Here is a 19,720-nt window from a genome sequence, read left to right as displayed (position 1 = left end):
ACATACTGATCTGACATTAGAGGTAGACAGAGTATTGAATATGAAGGATATGAAAAAGTAATAAGCCATTAATAAGATTATTATATTGAAAGATCCTTAAAGAGAAGATATTTGGAGAGAATTCAGAACTTCCAAGGATATCAAAATTGCATTGATCAGATTGGAGCCTGAAAGATACAAAGATCAGAGTTAGGTTTTGTCATAACTCACACTCCTTACAAGGTGATATCAAAAAGTTCCTGGACTAGTTATGTTTAATAAAAAATAACTTATTTACCTTAGTTTTAACATCATCTCATTTGAAATAGTCACCTTGTGCAGCAATACACCGGTCCCAACCTTCCTGCCACTTTTGGAATCCAGCCTGAAAATTGTTTACCATAAGTGAGTCAAAGACCTGTGATTTGCTCTTGATCTTGACAACGGCATTAAAATGGCAGTCTTTGAGCTGCATTTTCTCCTTGGGGAAGAGAGGAAAGTCCGCAGGTGCTAAATCTGGCAAAGAGGGTGGGTGAGGAAGTGATACCATGTTGTTTTTTTGGTATGAAACTCACAAGTGAGGAGAGCTTGATGACAGGGTGCATGAAGAATTTTCATGCTTCACAGATCTGGTCACTTTCACCGAATGTCCTTTCTCAAATGCTTCAAAACATCACAGTAGAACTCTTGATTGTCAGTCTGGCCATAGGGGATGGATTCTCAATGCATAATACTGTGGGTGGTGGAAAAACGATCAGCATGCTCTCGATTGAGCTGCAGCTCTGTTGTGCCTTCTTCAGTCATGGAGATGAAGAGCTCTTCCATTGTGATGACTACTGCTTTGTCTCAGGGTCATACCTGTAGACCCAACTCTCATCACCAGTGATGATCCTCAACATGAAGGATGCATCACCAGCAGCATTCTGATGGAGATCTTGACAGACTTCAATGCGATGTTCTTTCTGTACAGAGGTCAGCAGGCATTTCTGGGGGTGAGGCTCGGGACAAGTCTTCCAGAGATGTTTTCCCACTTTTGAAGCACCCATGTCACTCAAAACATTATGTACAACCCATTGTCACATCGCTATAAACTTGGTGAAGCATGCTCAATGTCTTTGTAGCAGGCTTCCCAAGTTTAATGCAAAATTTCTTTGTTACAACAAAATCACAGACTACAGCATACATGTGATCACAAAACACAAATTTCACAACTTGCAAAGTAAACACAGCAATGTCACGTGGCACACTGCCTCACGAAGATCACTACTAGTTCTCACTGCACATGCAACCATGTGCTGCCATCAGTTGGTGCTCTACAGAAGTAGTTCAGGAACTTTTTGATACCACCTCATAAATATATTGCTGACAATTAGAGAAAATCTTTATGAGCAAATTCATACAATCACTTCCATTCAAGATTTCTTCTAAATTTTACTCATCATGTGAAGACACAATACATTTTTCAATATTGTCATTGTTATACTAATTCTTCACTTCTTTTCCATGTCCATATGAGCATGAAACTGTACAATAAACATATTTCTATTGATCTCAATTTTGAAGCAATTTTAAGGCCACAAGCTTCTAATCTAATACGATCTTGCAAGTCTTGCTTCATCTAAATCTATGAACTCAAAATACTTTCCTTTTTAATTATAACATATATTTACATAGAGATACTAGTGTAAACTACTCTCCTATACACATTTCCCAGTGCCCAGCACACATTTCCCATATTTTTTATATCCCTTACATCAACCTTTCCAGCAAATTAATGGTTCTTTAACAAATCATACTCCATTCCAAATACTGGAGACTTTGTTCTTTTATGACGCATATTTCGGTGATATAAAATGTGATACTTCTTAGATATGTCTCATAAAATCTCTTTTTTGCTCAATGAGAGAAATTATTTGTCCTCAACAAAAATAAAAGTTCTTTGAACTTCCTTTACACTATCCTTATCCTAGCTGCTATTCTTTCACTAAAATAACTTTCAGCACAAAATGTGTGTACAACTAATCAACTATTTACAGCAACACCTCTGATCAGGTTATAGTTTTCATTTTGTAACTGCTGTGGTTGTTAACTACTCCTGTAAGGCTAATATTTCTGACATTAGGTTGAAGGTTCCACCTCATCTTACAGGTGCCTTCTATTTGTGTCGAGTTTCAGTATTGTATTTCTAGTTACTCCTTTCCTACTTTCTCAGAATAACCATTTCCTAAATGATGCTGAAGTGCTTCTCATTCAGCTGCTTCCTTTATATATGGCATGTAAATATGAAACCTTTTGACTTTGGTATATTCTTTCAAGATTCTAAATTCTTGTAGTTTATTAGCTGAGAATAAGATGTCACACAGAACAAACACTGCTATTGTTGTTTTCAAGCACTAGGGTAGTAAGAGTATGTGCTGCTCAGGGTGATCCTTTAGTTTGCCACCCCTGGATCCCCACAAAAACTACATATTTCCTACAGCAGACCTAAAAGTAGTGCCACCTATATAAAAGTGCTGCCTGAGGCAGACGCCCCCCTCTGCACCCCCTCTAGCTACACTAGTGTTTTCAAGTTAGAATAAACAGAAGACAGCTGAAAACAGAGTTCAGGGGGATTGTCTACTAATAAACTAAATCATTGAATTAATATCAATTGTGAAAAGATATCAAATATCTTACACCTTCATATGGTCTGAGCAACTCTTGGAGAGTAAACTAGGCTTAGGTCTACACCTAGCTTACTCATTGTTCAATAAATCTTAGATTATAGAATTCTATCAAATGCAAAGTTGTTCTTCCCATTGAAAGTTTAAGGTAGAGATGTTCTCATGTCTACATTGAATACCAACTGAAACTCATCCTCACAAAAGCTTCCATTCATTCCCACAAATTAAAATCCTATCACTTTCCTTCTTTCTTATCACTGAGTCCTTTTATAACCTCTATCTGACAGAACATGGTCTTCACTAATTTTAACTTTCATACAAACAAGCATCTGTGTTGTTTCATAGTCAGGATAGTCTATTTTCCTACCTGGTGCAAATGACCAGAGAATTACTAGTTAGTGAGCTCAGTATAGCTGTCATATGGTAAAACTCTTCATATTAAAGACATCTATAAACCTAGTTTACTCTCCATTTCTAATCTATGGTCTGAATCATGCACATCAGTGTATCCATATTGATATTTCTCAATATAACCATTAACCTATCCATATAATGATGTTATTGTCATTTATCTTTGAAATGATTCATAAAAGGACCTTGTGAGACAGGTCCTCTTGTTGGTCAATTTACTGTACTTGAAAAAACTATATAAAGATTATTATAACTATCATAGTGCATAATAGTCATCGTTTAATGATCCTAAATACTTCAATTATACAATCACCTTACTTAATAAATATTGTACAAAATTCTTAGTAACTCAATGATTACCAATGTTCACTGACACAGAAAACTTAGCTTAAATTGCTTTCCCGATTCAGTTTCCACTAAAATATCCACAATTTCCACAAGCTGCTTTAGTTCATTCAGGTTTTCTATTACTCTATCTTTGGTGACATTTGTTCCTCACAAAATTATCATTTGATAAAATTATTAAGAGTTTATTCAGACAAAGAAAGTATGCACTGAGCAAATTCCTGATTACATGCAAATATAAAAAAGAAGTTTTGTTTGCATGAATATAAGACAAGACTCAAGCCTTACTTTTGTAAGACATAAAATAAGAGAATAATTAAACACTACTGATGTTCAATTATAGGTCAATTATTCTACATGTTGTATGTTCTAAGTGGCCAGATCTGGCCTTTCACACCTGCCCTACAATATCATTCTAAAAATGAACAATCACCTGATTTAAATATCAAAACTATGAGACAATGCATGATTAATTGAGAACAATGTGAGTAAATAAGCATTATATTTGACAAAGGAATCTGAATTCTATAGGATTAATGATGATAATTTAAGACCATGCTGGTGAGAACTGAGCTCATACAATAAAGGTTGTTGTTGTTGGCACTCCGTCGCTTACGACGTCGAGGGCTCCAGTTGATCCGATCAACGGAACAGCCTGCTCGTGAAATTAACATGCAAGTGGCTGCGCACTCCACAGACACGTGTACCCTTAATGTAGTTCTCGGGGATATTCAGCGTGACACAGTGTGACAAGGCTGACCCTTTGAATTGCAGGCACAACAAAAACAGGAAGTAAGAGTGAGAGAAAATTGTGGTGGAAGAGTACAGCAGGGTTCGCCACCATCCTGCCGGAGCCTCGTAGAGCTTTTAGGTGTTTTCGCTCAATAAACATTCACAATGCCCGGTCTGGGAATCGAAACCGCGATCCTATGACCGCGAGTCCGCTGCCCTATCCACTGGGTCATTGCGCCTCCACACACACAATAAAGGACACAGTAGAAAACAAACATAGATTACACCTTTCTACCCTCTATATGAATTCTTATACAAGCTTAAGCTACTTAATTTCAATAGATTTCAACAAAATATTCCCCAAAATAAATTATTGATGAATCATGATAAAGTAGTTAGTACTTGTAAAAATCTAAATTTCTGAAATGCTTAACTCAATTTATAACTCAAGTAAACTTCTGAACTGACACATACACACACACACACACACACACACACACACACACACACACACACACACACATGAGGTGGGAGTTCATGTATGTATGTATTATTTAAAAGACATTTGAAGAATCTCACTGTTTATGGTAGAGAAATCATTAGGTTTAAATTTTATATTTTTATACAAAATATCAAAAATATAAAGGAATATTCTGAAAAAGAAAAGGAAAACACTTTAGCATATTTTTAAAAGTTAAACTTTAAGTTATTATTATAACATATATCTATACTTATCTGCTGCTATTTTTAAAAATTATACAAGGACTGGTAAAGAATAAGTTATCAAAATTTGTCTTATACAAGCATTGATTTCTTGTTTAGCTGAAGTGAATATTTCAATTTATTGCTACCAAAAATGTCCAACCAAACAGAAAATATCTGAATCTCAGATTTATTTGACAGTTTTTGTTTATTTCTATCTCAAATAACCTTATTATTCAAATGTTAGGTGTAAATAACCTCAAAAATACAATTCTAGAATTTTCATTAATAGTAGTATGGGTTAGCAATTGAGTAAAAATATAAATTGGCTTTGTTTTAAAGTTTTATTATATTTAGGTATATTTTATTGCTTTGGTAAAATGAGACTAAGTTTACATTACACATTGTTGTAGTTTAAGTCAAGTTTGATCAAACAAAACTGTTTTTCAAATTTACTCAATCTAATGTTTCCTTTTTAAGGTGTGTGATTTGAAAGAGATTGGCTGCTATGTCTAGCAGATCAAGCCATCATATCAAGGCTCCCTTGTTGACTCAATACATTGTTTTCGTATTTTAGTTTGTGAAGGTGTGTAGCTTAGTGGTTAGGGTATTTGGTTCACCTGATGGGATGTTGGGTCTTTGAGCAAGTCCCTTTATTTTGTGTCGCTCCAGTCCCCTCAGCAGGCAAAAATGGGAAGTACCTGTATTTCAAAAGACCAGCCTTGTCACATTCAGTGTCACACTGAATCTCTCTGAGAACTACATTGAGGGTACATGTGTCTGTGGAGTGCTCAGCCACTTGCAAATTAATTTCACAAGCAGGTTGTTCTGTTGATTGAGTCAACTGGAACCTGTATCGTTGTAATTGATGAAGTGCCAGTTAATATTTTAATGAAATTAATATTTTTTTATTGTTTTCAAAAACAATTTAGTTTTAATGCTTTAAATTAGTAGTTTAAAAAAAAGATCATTACTTTTTCAGTTTTCAGTGTCATGGACCAGGTCATAAAACTGTAACAAAAAATCTAACAATGAAAAATATATTGAAAGCTATTATTAGTTCTAACATTTCAAAATAGTGCACCATATAATTATTTAAGAACCTATTTTCTAAATAACAAAACAGTTTATTAAAGATTTTAGAAAAACCAACCTTTCTCAATATGCTATTATTTTTATACATCATCATCATCGTCATCATCTATTGTTTGTTGTCCATGCTGGCATGGGTTGGATGGTTTGACCAGGCTGGCAAGCTGGGGAGCTACACCAGGCTCAAGTCTGATTTGGCATGGTCTCTACAGCTGGATGACCTTTTTAATGCCAACCCCTTTACAGAGTGTGCTGGGTGCTTTTATGTGGCACTACACAAGCGCTTCTACATGATACCAAACAGTCACTTTTACATGGCACTGTATGGGAGCTTTTATGTGGCACATCATAGGCATTTTTATGAGACACTGCCACAAGTGCTTTTCACAACCAGAGGTCTAACACTTCTACAGTGGAGTACGGTGTCTTCTTGAGTAAAGCAAAGCACCAGGCATCTCAGTCCTTTGTCATCTTGCCTGAAAGGTTCAGTGTTCTGATGTCGTTCTCCAGTACTTCATCCCATGTCTTCCTGGGTCTCCCACTTTCATATGCTCCATTTACTTTGAGAGATCAGCTCTCTTTTATGAAGCTGTCAGCATCCATCCACATCACATGACCAAATTAGTGCAGTCTTCTCTCTGCACTTGATAAACCCAAATTCTTTGCTGTACTCATGGTTAACTCTCACCTTACCAACAGCATCTTTGTACATGGCCTGTACAGCTTTCACCAGCCACTCATCTCTCTCTAGCCTCCTCAGAGCTGACCATATTACACAGTGGGGCACTTCATCGAAGACTTTCTCTAGATCAATGAATGCCAAGTATAATGGTTTATTCTCAACTAAGTACTTCTCTTGTAGTTGCTTGACTATGAAAATAGTGTTAGTAGTATTTCTTCACTGGATGGAGCCAAACTGCTTTTCATCTAGCCTAATTCCGCTCCTAATTAATTGGGCAATAATGTAATTTTCATCACCTGGTCCAGGAGTTTGATGCCTCTATAACTGCTTCTATCTAAAGCATCACCCTTACCCTTGTAGCAGCTAACAATTATGCTGGTACACCATTCACTGGGTATTACACTTTCCTGAATGACCAAATGGGCTGAGAGAAAAACTGAGTGTAAAAAGCTTCAGATACTGCACTGATACTGATATGTGATGTTTATGGAGGAACACTGTCAGGCAAAAAAGTGCAATGAGATCCAAATGGAAGGAACTTACAGAATAGAATGCCAGAAGAGAAGCTGAACCTCACGAAAGATTTTAAAAGGACCACTGTGCTAGAGAAGACCCATGAAAGTATAGAAAATTACATGTAAAAGTGATAATGAAGATGATAATTGCTTGCATACAAAAATATAACATGTGATGTCTAGTAATATAATGTAAGGAACCATGAAGATTATAACTTGTCTACTAAACCAGTGGCATTTACATCAGGTTTGAAATTTTTACTATTCAAATGTTAATGATATAACAAATTTTTAACCTTAAAATTTTAAACGGAATATTTCACTAGCATTATAAACCTTTTGAACAGGGATATATTGGTGTGAAGTAAAATTATCTTGTATATAATAATTTTATACAGTAATTTTGGACAGCTCTTCATGTTCAAAATATATGTGCCTTCAAACTTTTCACAAACTTAACAACTCCTACATAAACTTTGGATATTCAGAGTTGTTCAAAATGGCAACCTTGTTAACATTTTGCCTTGTCATAAATTCATTCAACCATCAACATCAGATACCCAAGTCTTAATCTGCACTAAAGAATTAAGAAAATATATGCATGTTATAAATTCCCTTTCTTTTCCTTTTTCATTTTTATAGCCATTAGTAATATTTTATATTTTAGTTAAATTTGTAACACTACTTAAGGTATCCATATTCTGGAAATAATTTCTCCAAATATTTCAGTTAGTTGAGAAATATAACTATCATGAGTAGTAAAAATGAATAATACCTACTTGCCAAAAAAGAAATTAATTAAAGAATTAATATTTTATACTGTCTGCGTATATTTTTATAATTTCTCATAATAATATTTCATTTGCGAACCAGATCAAAATAATAGCGTCTTTCCAGCTTTGAGATGTTGAAAATGTTGAAAAAGCATTAAAGTAAATTTCGAATAACCATAAAAGAGAATTTCGATTAACCATAAAAGAGAAGTGCTTTGCTCAATATTTCTTTTAGATCAGTATTTAATAAATAATTCGACATTATCCATTTCTTTTTTTTTTATTTTTACAACATTCACCATCACCTAATATCACCGAATTCATTATTTATCACTGCAATAAAAATGACCTGTTTTTGTTCTCTTCTATCATTTATTTTTTTTTTTTTTTTGAACACACCATTGAACAGCCTTGGATTTATTTCAAACCATTCCTTATTATTATAGCTTATATAATCTCTCTAAAATCTCATTTAATTAGTCAAATCAAAGTTACTTTCTCATTATTGCATAAAATATATTTGCTAACAAAGGGCTACAATTTTTAATCCTTTTTGTTCTAAGCAGTAAACATCAGCTTCTGGTGAAGAGTATACATAGAATAATTAAATTAATCAATTATTATTCTTTTATATGAGGAAAAATTAAATAAAGAATCAACTTCCTAAATAGCTATATCCATCAATGGGTTATTAGCCTTATTAGCTTTTGTAGCATATGTATGCAATAAAACGTAATATCCTGTAGATTTATCCATCTCTTCATGAAGAGTATATACCAAAAGTTAACTATATGCAAGGAAACTTATAATTGGCTATGCAACTATTAAATTTATTAAAAATAAAAAATGAAATTGTCAATGACAACTAAAAGAAGAATAAAATTATTCTATACTCTGCTATTTGATTACAGCAATTATTACAAGCTACCATACTTACTGTGTCTAATAAAACATACTATTCTTGGAAAAGAATACATTGAAAATCAATAAAATATGAGAGATTTGGTAAACCAGTTTCAGCAAAATATGAAATATTCTTCAATTCAAAATAATAAGTTGGGTGTTTCATAGATAGATAGATATATGTACATATATATATACATATGTGTATATATATATATATATATATATATATATATATATATATATATATATAGAGAGAGAGAGAGAGAGAGAGAGAGAGAGAGAGAGAGAGAGCTTATGTCAACTAATAAAAGCGAATAAATGATGTGTGTGTATGTGTGTGTGTGTGTGGCTGTTGACAACTCATTATATTTACAAAGCAATTGTAATAAAACAATGAAAATCAGTTCTAAAATACATTTCAACAGCTTGCAAACAAATCTCAAGGAAACTTTTTATTGTAGTCAAAGATTTTAACATTTGATCTTAAGTGGGCAATGAAAACTATTACCCTACTTAATGAATGTAATTTCTTCAACAGACAAATGACATGGAATTCTGATAATAGTTTACATTTTTTACAAGTTCACGATGTTTCAGGAACGACATGACTAACTTTGTAAGATATTCAGAACAAACTGATAAAATCTTACAGATATTATGTTTGGTTTGGTTGGCACTCCGTCGCTTACGATGTCAAGAGTTCCAGTTGATTCGATCAACGGAACAGCCTGCTCGTGAAATTAACGTGCAAGTGGCTGAGCACTCCACAGATACGTGTACCCTTAACGTAGTTCTCGGGGATATTCAGCGTGACAAGGCTGGCCCTTTGAATTACAGGCACAACAGAAACAGTGAGAGAAAGTTGTGGTGAAAGAGTACAGCAGGGTTCGCCACTATCCCCTGCCGGAGCCTCATGGAGCTTTAGGTGTTTTTGCTCAATAAACACTCACAACGTCCGGTCTGGGAATCGAAACCGCGATTCTATGACCGCGAGTCCGCTGCCCTAACCATTGGGCCATTGCGCCTCTACCAAATATTATGTAAATCATGGTTATAATTATACAGCCAGACATATAAAAAAAGAAAGGAAAATATGTCTCATATGAAAAGTTTTAATCCTTTATTATAAGTACAAGGCCAACAATTTTGGGGGAAGAGAGTGAGTTGATTACATTGACCCCAGTGTTTAGCTGATACTTATTTTATTGACCTCAAAATGATGAAAGGCAAAATTGACTTTGGTGGAATTTGAACTCACAACATGAAGACAAATGAAATGCCATTAAGCATTTTGCCCAGTGTGCTAAGATTTCTGTCAGTTTTCTTTAATCTATCATTTGAAGCAAAGCTTTAAATTACATTAAAAGGTTTGTCAATATATTTGGTAACCTTGTACATGAATATAATTTTTTTAACACTGATTTTAATTTCCTATCCTATATAAAAACACAAGCATATGGAAAGAATTGACTTGTAGTTATTATTTGGGTCCATAAAAGTGTGAGGTAACCTTTTTCAAGAAATCATATCTTGATCAATTCCTGCTACTTTTGTTTCTAAGCAAATGTAATGAGTTAAACAAAACAATATATTTTTGTCTCTGTACATCAAATTCTACCCATGTTAACTTTTGATCTTTTCAAAGTTAATAAAATATACTTGGAAAATTTTAATTGGTTGGCTCCAAAAAAAGTAGGCTTCATGTCTCATGCCTTAGTAAGAAATTAATATTTTGTTAGGACCTAATAGAATACACAGGATAATTACATTTCTTTGACCTTGATGAAAAATAATGTTTTTCAAATTGCTGTCTTTAACAAAAGTTTGATTGCTTAAAATATTAATAACCCACTTTATATATTCTATTTAGATACTGTAGCTAGAAATATTTCCCTGCATATAATAAACACTATTTTATCATAAATTAATATTTAGACATATTAAAATGAAATGTATATGCAGAACAATACACATTGTAATATAGTTAGTTCAAAATATATGATATCATAATTATATTTTAGAAAAAGTTTTATGCAGAAATAAATGTTTCATGATTCTATATCACTAAAATGATTAATCTTACTAATCTTGATTTGAAGACAGATTTGTTAGCATATTTATTCAGTATTGAAATTATCTTTTCATTAAGGTTTTTCTTTCACTGCAATCATTTGTCATGTAAATTATGTGACAAATTCACAGTGGGGATCTTTCAAAGTAATCTTTTTATTTGAAACCTTTCAAGATAACTAATTTTGATTCGATGTCATTTATTGATTTTCCAAGTAATTGAAACTGCAAAGAACATAACAAGTGGTGATTCATAATAGGAAATTGTTGTTGCCTTTAACAGCATTAAAGTAATATCTGATATTTTCCATGAGAAAAATAACAAAATGCAAATTGTCAAATAAAAAATATAAGAATATGTTACTTATGGAAATTTGTCCTTTTTAATTTAGTATTTCAATTGATAGAAATTTATTCCTTATATAAAAGAATATATTAAAAATATGCATGTTGCATAAAATTTTTCACCAATATAAAAATATATAAAATATACAATCTAAAATTCAGTGGCTGAGTCTAGTTAATATTTTTTTAATTAGATGTAAATCTTTAATCATATGTATTAAATTAGATCTAGGTTTCTTGAACCATATATAACATCAAAATTTTGATGCCACCTATGGTTCAACAAATCTGCAACAAATTTTCCATTTATTTAAAACTCATAATGAAATATAAATTCATTTCTCAAAACTTCAAATTATTAAGAAAGCAGTTAATTATAATCATTTAAATATAAGTGCAACTTTTGTTTATTTAAGGTTTTTTATATTATCATTTTAAGAAACACTGATGAAAAATAACAAAAACAATTTCAGTCATGATTTTAATATGAAAATTTTTTATACTCAAATAAACGGGCATATCTCTAATATTGGACATTTATTAGAAATTTAAAAGTAAATTATTAAAAAGAATTTATTGAGAAAATGCATCTCTGTATGATGTTAAAGAATTTATTTTCATATAAAAATTTTATATACTTTTTAATGCTAAAATTATTTGAAGTGTAGCAGACTGAAAAAAATTAAACCAGTAGTAAAGCTACAAAATTTAGAATGCATCTAAAAACGATGAGATAAACGTGATTTATGAAATAAATAATAAAAGCTCAAGTGCCTTATTAAAAACAGATGATCTGAGATATCCATGATTAAAAGGTATCTGTGCCACTTCTAAGAGAAGGAAAGATATAGCCATTAGTTTGTTATTTACAGCAAGTTTGACCTGATTGAGTAGATTTATGATAAAAGAAATTTCAGTTATGACCTTGGACAATCCAGTGTGACCTCCCATTTTTAAAAGAATAGCATGTAATTTGGTGAGCAATGCGGAAACTAGAGATTGATGAATAGTTAATAATGATTGTACAAGCCCTATACAGAGAGGTCATTAGTAAGGTTAGGATTGGCAATGAGCATAGTGAAGAATTCTGGGTAGAAGTAGGGGTCCACCAAGGTTCAGCCCTCAGTCCCCTTTTATTCATCATAGTCCTCCAGGCAATAACAGAGGAATTCAAGACAAGTGGGAGCTCCTCTATGCTGATGACCTGGCCCTCATAGCTGGAATTAGAATCACTACCAGAATTAGAAAAAAAATTCCGGGTGTGGAAGCGAGGTTTAGAATCAAAAGGCCTTAGAGTCAATGTTGCAAGGACCAAAGTTCTAGTAAGTAGGAAGGCGAACTCATCACACACACCCTCAGGTAAGTGGCCCTGTTCAATGTGTAGAAAAGATGTTGGTAGAAATTCCATAAGATGTACCCAGTGTAAGCTATGGACACATAAGAGGTACAGCAGCATCAAAGGAAGATTAACCGAGAATATAGCTTTCATGTGCGGCAGATGCATAGGGGCAATAAACACCACAGATGCTCAGAAAACAGATTCCATCCTCTGGCCCCTGTGCTTTTGGCATGTAAAAAGCACCCACTACACTCATGGAGTGGTTGGCGTTAGGAAGGGCATCCAGCTGTAGAAACACTGCCAGATCAGACTGGAGCCTAGTGCAGCCTCCTGGCTTCCCAGACCCCAGTCAAACTGTCCAACCCATGCTAACATGGAAAATAGACATTAAACGATGATGATGATGATGATGATAATGATCTATTAGACATAATAGTACGAATGTTGGAACTTATGTTTAATCATATGTTCTAGAAAAAGTGGCCATGAAGGCAAATTTTATAAAAGCTAGAAAATAAAAGTGCAAACTCAAAATTAAAAAGTGTATCTCAAAATGCAGAACAGCTGATTTATTATTGATTTATTCTTGTAAAATCTATCAGATATTTAATACAGATCTAAGATAAACCATACATTGTTACTCATATTCCAGTTGTACACTAACCTCACTCAGACACATGATTCTCTCACCTCTCTTTTCCTTGTTATGCATTTTGTTTAATAGCACTTCACAGAACCCATACTAAACCCTTTTCCAATACTTTCTCTAACTGCATCCTAACAGTTTTTTCCTAAAACATCAGTATACAAAAATATCTGAATATCAACTATGTTGACCTAACTCCTCTTTGAGGGCTAACATGGTATGGAAGATTGCAGGGAGAGGAGGACTAAGAGCTAGGAAAGACAAGAAGTGTCAGGAGGAAGTGACATCACATCAAGAAGCAGGGTATTTGAACGACCACTTTTTGTGAAAACTCTAAGGTGCCTAAATTATTAAAGGGTAACAAAATAATTATCTAAGACCCATAAAAAATATGACATTGTATAAAAAGACATTAAATATTGTTACTAACTATATATTCTTTCTATATTAAACTAAAGATTAAAGTTCATTTTCTGTATGGAATTACATAAGATTCTAACTAAATACAATGTTTGTTAATGTTAACAAATAAAAAAACAGGGAAGATTTATTGGTATAATAACTGAAAACAACTGAGTGTTAAAATTATTATTTTCATTTGTAAGTTGTTATGAAGAAAAATTTATGGTCTGAAAGCACAAGCAGACATGAAATAATAGGTTAATCACCATTAGTAAGTAGAAACAAAGAAAGTAATATATCAGTTCTTATCTATTTACTAAAGATAAACCATGATGAGTATAATTCTATGAATGGCAGCTTAAGGGAAGCAGATTCTGTAAATGTCTGTTTACAATAATACTCTAAACAATGTTTGTAGATGGATAGACAACTTCTGAAAATATATATTTTCTCACTCTTTGTAATGCTGAGATACAGCTTAGCAAAGTTTACTCATGGTCTAGACTGTATTTTAAGAAAACACACAGTAATTAATGATTAACCTGCATCACACTGACTAATTTACAGATACATAAGTACTTACTAACAAGTGTCTAAAATACTTCTTATAAGAAGAGCTTAACCTTATTTACTCATAAGATAACAAAAAGTGAATATAAGTGTTGATGAAGAGAAATAAGTATTAAGAATAGAAGCAAACGAACTGCCCCACAATGTATGGAAAAAGTGTCTGTAAAATTAAGAAATTATTTTTGATAGATTTCAGAATGATAATTTCAATTAAAACTGAATTTTTACAAAATAAATACTAACATTTTATAATTAAGGGTTACCGTGTAAATCAAACTTTTATCTCTTTGCTGCCAATCTGATTATTTGATACAAAACCCATTTTAAATTAGTCACATTTAGCTTTAAATCTTCCATCAGAACTTAAGATAACAATCCTTTGTTATGTTCTAAAAAGAAACAATTTTTTTACTAAAGCCTTTTAAATTTTTTGTTATTATCAAAATTAACTAAAAGTTAAAAATACAGTCATGAAAGTGTTGAATGTTTTTGAAAATGTCTAGTTACTTTACATAGACATTTTTGTGAGAGCCTTTCTTGAGTATGGAGTAAGTTTGCAATATCCCAATTAATATTACATGAAAACTGTCATTACGAATAACAAATGTAACTTACAACATGTAGATCCCAACGAGGCACTTCCAATAAGTGGGATATATTGTTAAGTAAAGTGTCAAGAACAGATTGTGTCTTAAAGCAGTTAACATTCTGATAATAGATATCCCTGCAATAGAAATGTGTGTTGTAATAAAGAATTGTATTCAATAATATATCAAAATATAAATAAATAAGTTAAACAATTATTTCAAAAATGAAACGGCCAAGTTCACCAAAAATGTAGATATTTACATTAGAAATTAGATGTTAAGATGTTAAATTACAGTTTAGTTAATGTGAGGAGGAAAGACATAGTCATCAATAGAACTGAAAATATTTCAAAAATAGATTAACATTAAACTGAAAAATTGCATCTAACCTCAAGATATTTACAACTAACATATTTAATTATTATTGTTCTATTTTAAAATCAAAACAAAATAATACGTCTATATTTACACACATATATATGTGTGTATGAAAATATATAAGAGAGAGGCATAAGACAAATAAGCCTGTATAGAGAGGGTATGAAGTTATCTAGTTTAGATAACTATCTGGTTTAGAGAAGAAGACACCACTGTAGTAGCAATAAAGGAAAGCAAGACAAATAAATGAAATACTATGTCTGCAGGCTTGTGTGAAACATACTGGTCACTGAGTTTTTACCAGTCATAAAAATGGTTCTTTGGGTGGAGTGGGGGCAGGATACTGTCTACAGTGTTTGTGCATGTAACAGCAGCAACAGCATTCCAAGTATGTGAGCAGAGCTCTAGTGTAAGTTTCACTGGTTATATAGGAGATTAGCAATTAAACAATATTGAAGTATTTCTTGGTGATTATGAGAAATCTTTCATTTTGTGATATGTGGCTTGGCCATGAGAGATCATCAAAGACTGTGAGACAGTCACGAGGAATCTCACTGTATCTGTCTTGTTTCTAACAGGGGAAGTTTAAATACAAGTTTTTGTGCTTCTAAAAGAAGTGTGACATGAAATTAAGCTGACACAATTCATTAAGAAATGCTATTTGGAGAGGATCTATTTAAGACATATTTTGATGATAAAATCTCATCAGTAAAACATATTCAAGGCAGTTAGCAAGGCAAAAGTAATCAGTATCTCTCCTTTTCTTAATTTCTCTCTCTCTCTCTCTCTCTCTCCCTGAACGTATATACATACATGTACATATATATGCATATACTCATATATTGTTTGTATATATATATATATATATATATATATATGCACACACACACACATACAGACAGAGAGAGGGGAAAAAAGAAGTGGGGCATGCCAAATAAACATGCAGTTGTGGAGTCAAAAATAGTGAGTTGAAAAAATTTTATTATCTAGGATTATCTTTGCAATCACAAGACACAATATCTCTCAAGAATAGTTAAAATATAAAAAAAAAACTCTGAGAGTATAAGTGAATCTAAATTTCATTTTATTTCTATACATACTTTGAAGTTTTGCCACCTGCACTAAATATGCTTCACTAGTACGATCTAATAAGACTGCAACATAACCATTGCTTTCATTACTTGGTTTTCAAAAGATACACTACTAACTGTATTGAACAAAAATTCGGATTTTTATATAACAATAACCACTAACACAATGCACACACACACACTCACACATACATGCATAAAACACACACATACACACACACGTGTATATGCATTCATATAAATACAATTACACACAGATACATTTATATATATATATATATATATATATATATATATATATATATATATATATATATATATATATATATATCTGTGTGTGTGTGTGTGTGATACACATCATAAAAAAGGGAGATCTACAGGTGGTTCAAATATTGTTGTAGTACACACACACTTGTGTGTGTGTGTGTGTGCGTGCGTTCGTGCGTGTGTGTGCGTGCGTGCGTGTGTGTGCGTGCGTGTGTGTGTGCGTGTGTGCGTGTGTGTGTGCGTGTGTGCGTGTTCTACAACATTTTAACCACCTGTAGATTTATCATTTTCAATTACATACATTTTTTTTTCTTTGCAGATACATAAATTAATATAATTGCATATTTGGTCTAATTATAACTTTAATTTGATAAAACAAAATAATGAAAACTATTAGGGAAAAAAATATTCATGAAGTTATATCAAGGTTTATAACCCTAGCTGTAAAGTTATTCTCTCTCTCTCTCTCTCTCTCTCTCTCTCTCTCTCTCTCTCTCTCTCTCTCTCTCTCTTATATATATATATATATATATATATGTATCTATATCGTTTGTAAAAAACATAAATCTGAAAGAAGCACACTTTAAGATGTAGAACAGTATATATTAAAAATGGGAAGGCCGGTTTATAGGATTACCTTAGGTTTTCTGTCCACATTTCCCCCTCCATATTTTCAAGAGGTTATGAGCCAACAGGTTTTAGGGATCTGACGATACGCCATAGAGCTAAACCCTTTATGGGCAGGAAACCTAAGGTAATCCCACAAACCAGCCTTCCCGATTTTTAATATGTATATATATTGATTGATTGATTGATTGAATGTTCATTCATTTTATGTTCCTTTTTCTGTTAGCATGGGTTAAATGTATATATTATTGAGGCATTATTTTACATCTTGATGCTCTTCCTGTCACTAACCATTACCTGCTTATCATGTAAAAGACCTCTTATTTCGCATGTCTTTGAAAGCATGAAGGGAATGGATAATTTTCTAACAGCAGAAGTGATAACACTGCCAGCCAAACCAAACATATTTTGAAGAGCAAAACTATCTTCAAATCACATATATTTGTAAAATTTCAAGGCATCATAGAAACTGGTTACGAAATGTACTTTGAAAGTGTATTTTACATTCAAAGTATTGATTTCTAATATAGACAAATTTAGCGGGTGGACATAGGTGATTAGGTAATTCCAATACATAACTGGTACTTATTTTACGAACTCTAGGAAGATAAAAAAAAAACAAAGGTATCCCTTGGCAAGATTTGAACACAGAGTAAAAGCACTGAAATATTACAAGGCACTGTATCTGTAACCCTACTGGTTTTGCCAATCCACCATCCATATATCACTATGAATATTATAACCACATAGACTTGAGCTTCATTTGCAGTAAACTATGGTAACATTTGTTTCTTATGAGAGCAACCAGTAAGCCACCATACATAGTCAAACGTATTGTTAAATACCTTTTAGTTCTGTAAGCATCAGTTTGAACAAGCTGGTATATAATTGCCAGTAACTTTAATAACAGATCTGTAATAAAAATAAAATTGATTAACTACAACTTTTAGAAATTTTATTTATAATATATATATATATATATATATATATATATATCATAAAATTCTTATTACCTCCATTACTGACTACTTTTAATATATTCAGTGAATCTTGAGTAAATCTTTTAAATTCATTATTGGTAACACTCATGAATATTAATTAATACACATTGTTTTTGTAAAGCCATAGATTAGTCTTGCAATTGAAAGCATTCCAGCTGTAACCACCCTGTCTTTCATTGTTGTTGAGGTTTTATATTTTTTCAGGCAATGTTTATCTAAAATTATATTATTCAATATGTTCTTCCTTATTTTTCAGATGCTAAGCTGTAATGAGAGATTTGGATGTTGTTTCTAGCTTGATAAGTAACTATGGGGTTTTCTTGTTACCTCATACTATACAATTTTTGGAATTAGTAAAAACATCCAATTTAGATTTTTACAGAAATCAAAACTCAAAGGTAATATTCCAAATAACAAACCCTCCTATAAACTAGATACATTTTGTTTATCAAAATCTATGTATGTTGATGTAAGAAAAGCAACTTATGTAGTTGTTAGATAAAAGTTTGATATTTTGTAAATGTAAATCTTATGTTCAGATTCAGTCAATGAGTAACTTGAGTTTTAAATTTGTATTCACCAAGAAATTTGTCACTATACCCACAAAAGATCTTACCACTTTCTCCCTAGTTCTTCCTTACATAACTTCATTTGATTTTTATCCTTCTCTTGTTCCCTTTGAGAGAAATTTCCTTAACACTAACAAATTTTTTCCCCATATTAAAGTTATAATTTCAATTTATTTTCAGCGCATCACATTTAATATAATAACCTGTAATTATAATTATGTAACTGAATGATTTCAATAACTGTTCTTTAGATATTATAAGCGTATTGATATATACCTATTCCTATATTGATATATACATATTTAGACATTATATATATGTATAAGCATATATATATATATATATATATATATATATATATATATATATATATATGTATGTATGTATACATATTCATCTGTGATCATGTATTTGCAATCAATTGTAAGGAGAAATATAAGCAAATATTGGGAAAAATTGTTTTACTCATTTAGTAAGTAATCTGATATGAGTTCATGTATTAAGATATAATTCTTATACAAAAAAGATAACGATTTGAGGATATTCATCTCAATATTTCACAGAGATGCATTTGTTACCTTGCTGTTTAGGATCTAGAACCATCAGATATATTTCACAAAAACTTTAACACCAAAATATCATAATGACACAAATATAATCAATGAATCAGAATGTAAAATAAAAATTATCACTTCTACTTTGTTAAAATGTTATAAAGATTTTAATATATTTGTGTTCAAGAAAAGAAACAAATTAACACAAAGCGGAATAGGATACATCATTCCTGGAATTTTCATTTGCTTGTTTACAATAGTGACTTGTAAGGTGTTCCATTATTGTTTTAAGTAAAATCTAATAGGTATTTTTCAATGAACATTATTACTCTGCTATCTATCTTGTAGAGATTTAGACAAATTTTATTTTCACATGTCGATACAAAATTTACTAGTTTAGTTCATCAATTAGCTTATTGTTACATAGTAGAGAATACAATTGTAAAGGGCTGATATGCGTTCTTCTTTGATTTC

At 31.9% G+C, this 19,720-nt stretch overlaps 1 protein-coding gene across 1 annotated transcript in view; it reads right to left on the bottom strand.

Moving 5' to 3' along the window:
- The window catches only part of LOC106872053 (meiotic recombination protein SPO11), a 660,224-nt gene that overhangs the window by 563,196 nt on the left and 77,308 nt on the right, over positions 1-19,720 (bottom strand). Inside the window, exons 4-5 of the mRNA XM_089355583.1 lie at positions 17,968-18,034; positions 14,788-14,896 (exon numbers count right to left, since the gene is read on the bottom strand). Coding sequence (XP_089211709.1) covers positions 14,788-14,896; positions 17,968-18,034 — 176 coding nt within the window. The remainder of the gene's footprint in view (positions 1-14,787; positions 14,897-17,967; positions 18,035-19,720) is intronic.

This window comes from Octopus bimaculoides, chromosome 7, assembly GCF_046866305.1.
Source record: "Octopus bimaculoides isolate indiv1 chromosome 7, ASM4686630v1, whole genome shotgun sequence".
NCBI classification, from domain to species: domain Eukaryota; kingdom Metazoa; phylum Mollusca; class Cephalopoda; order Octopoda; family Octopodidae; genus Octopus; species Octopus bimaculoides.
Note: the sequence above shows the minus strand (reverse complement) of the source record. Positions and strands in the feature narration are given on the sequence as shown.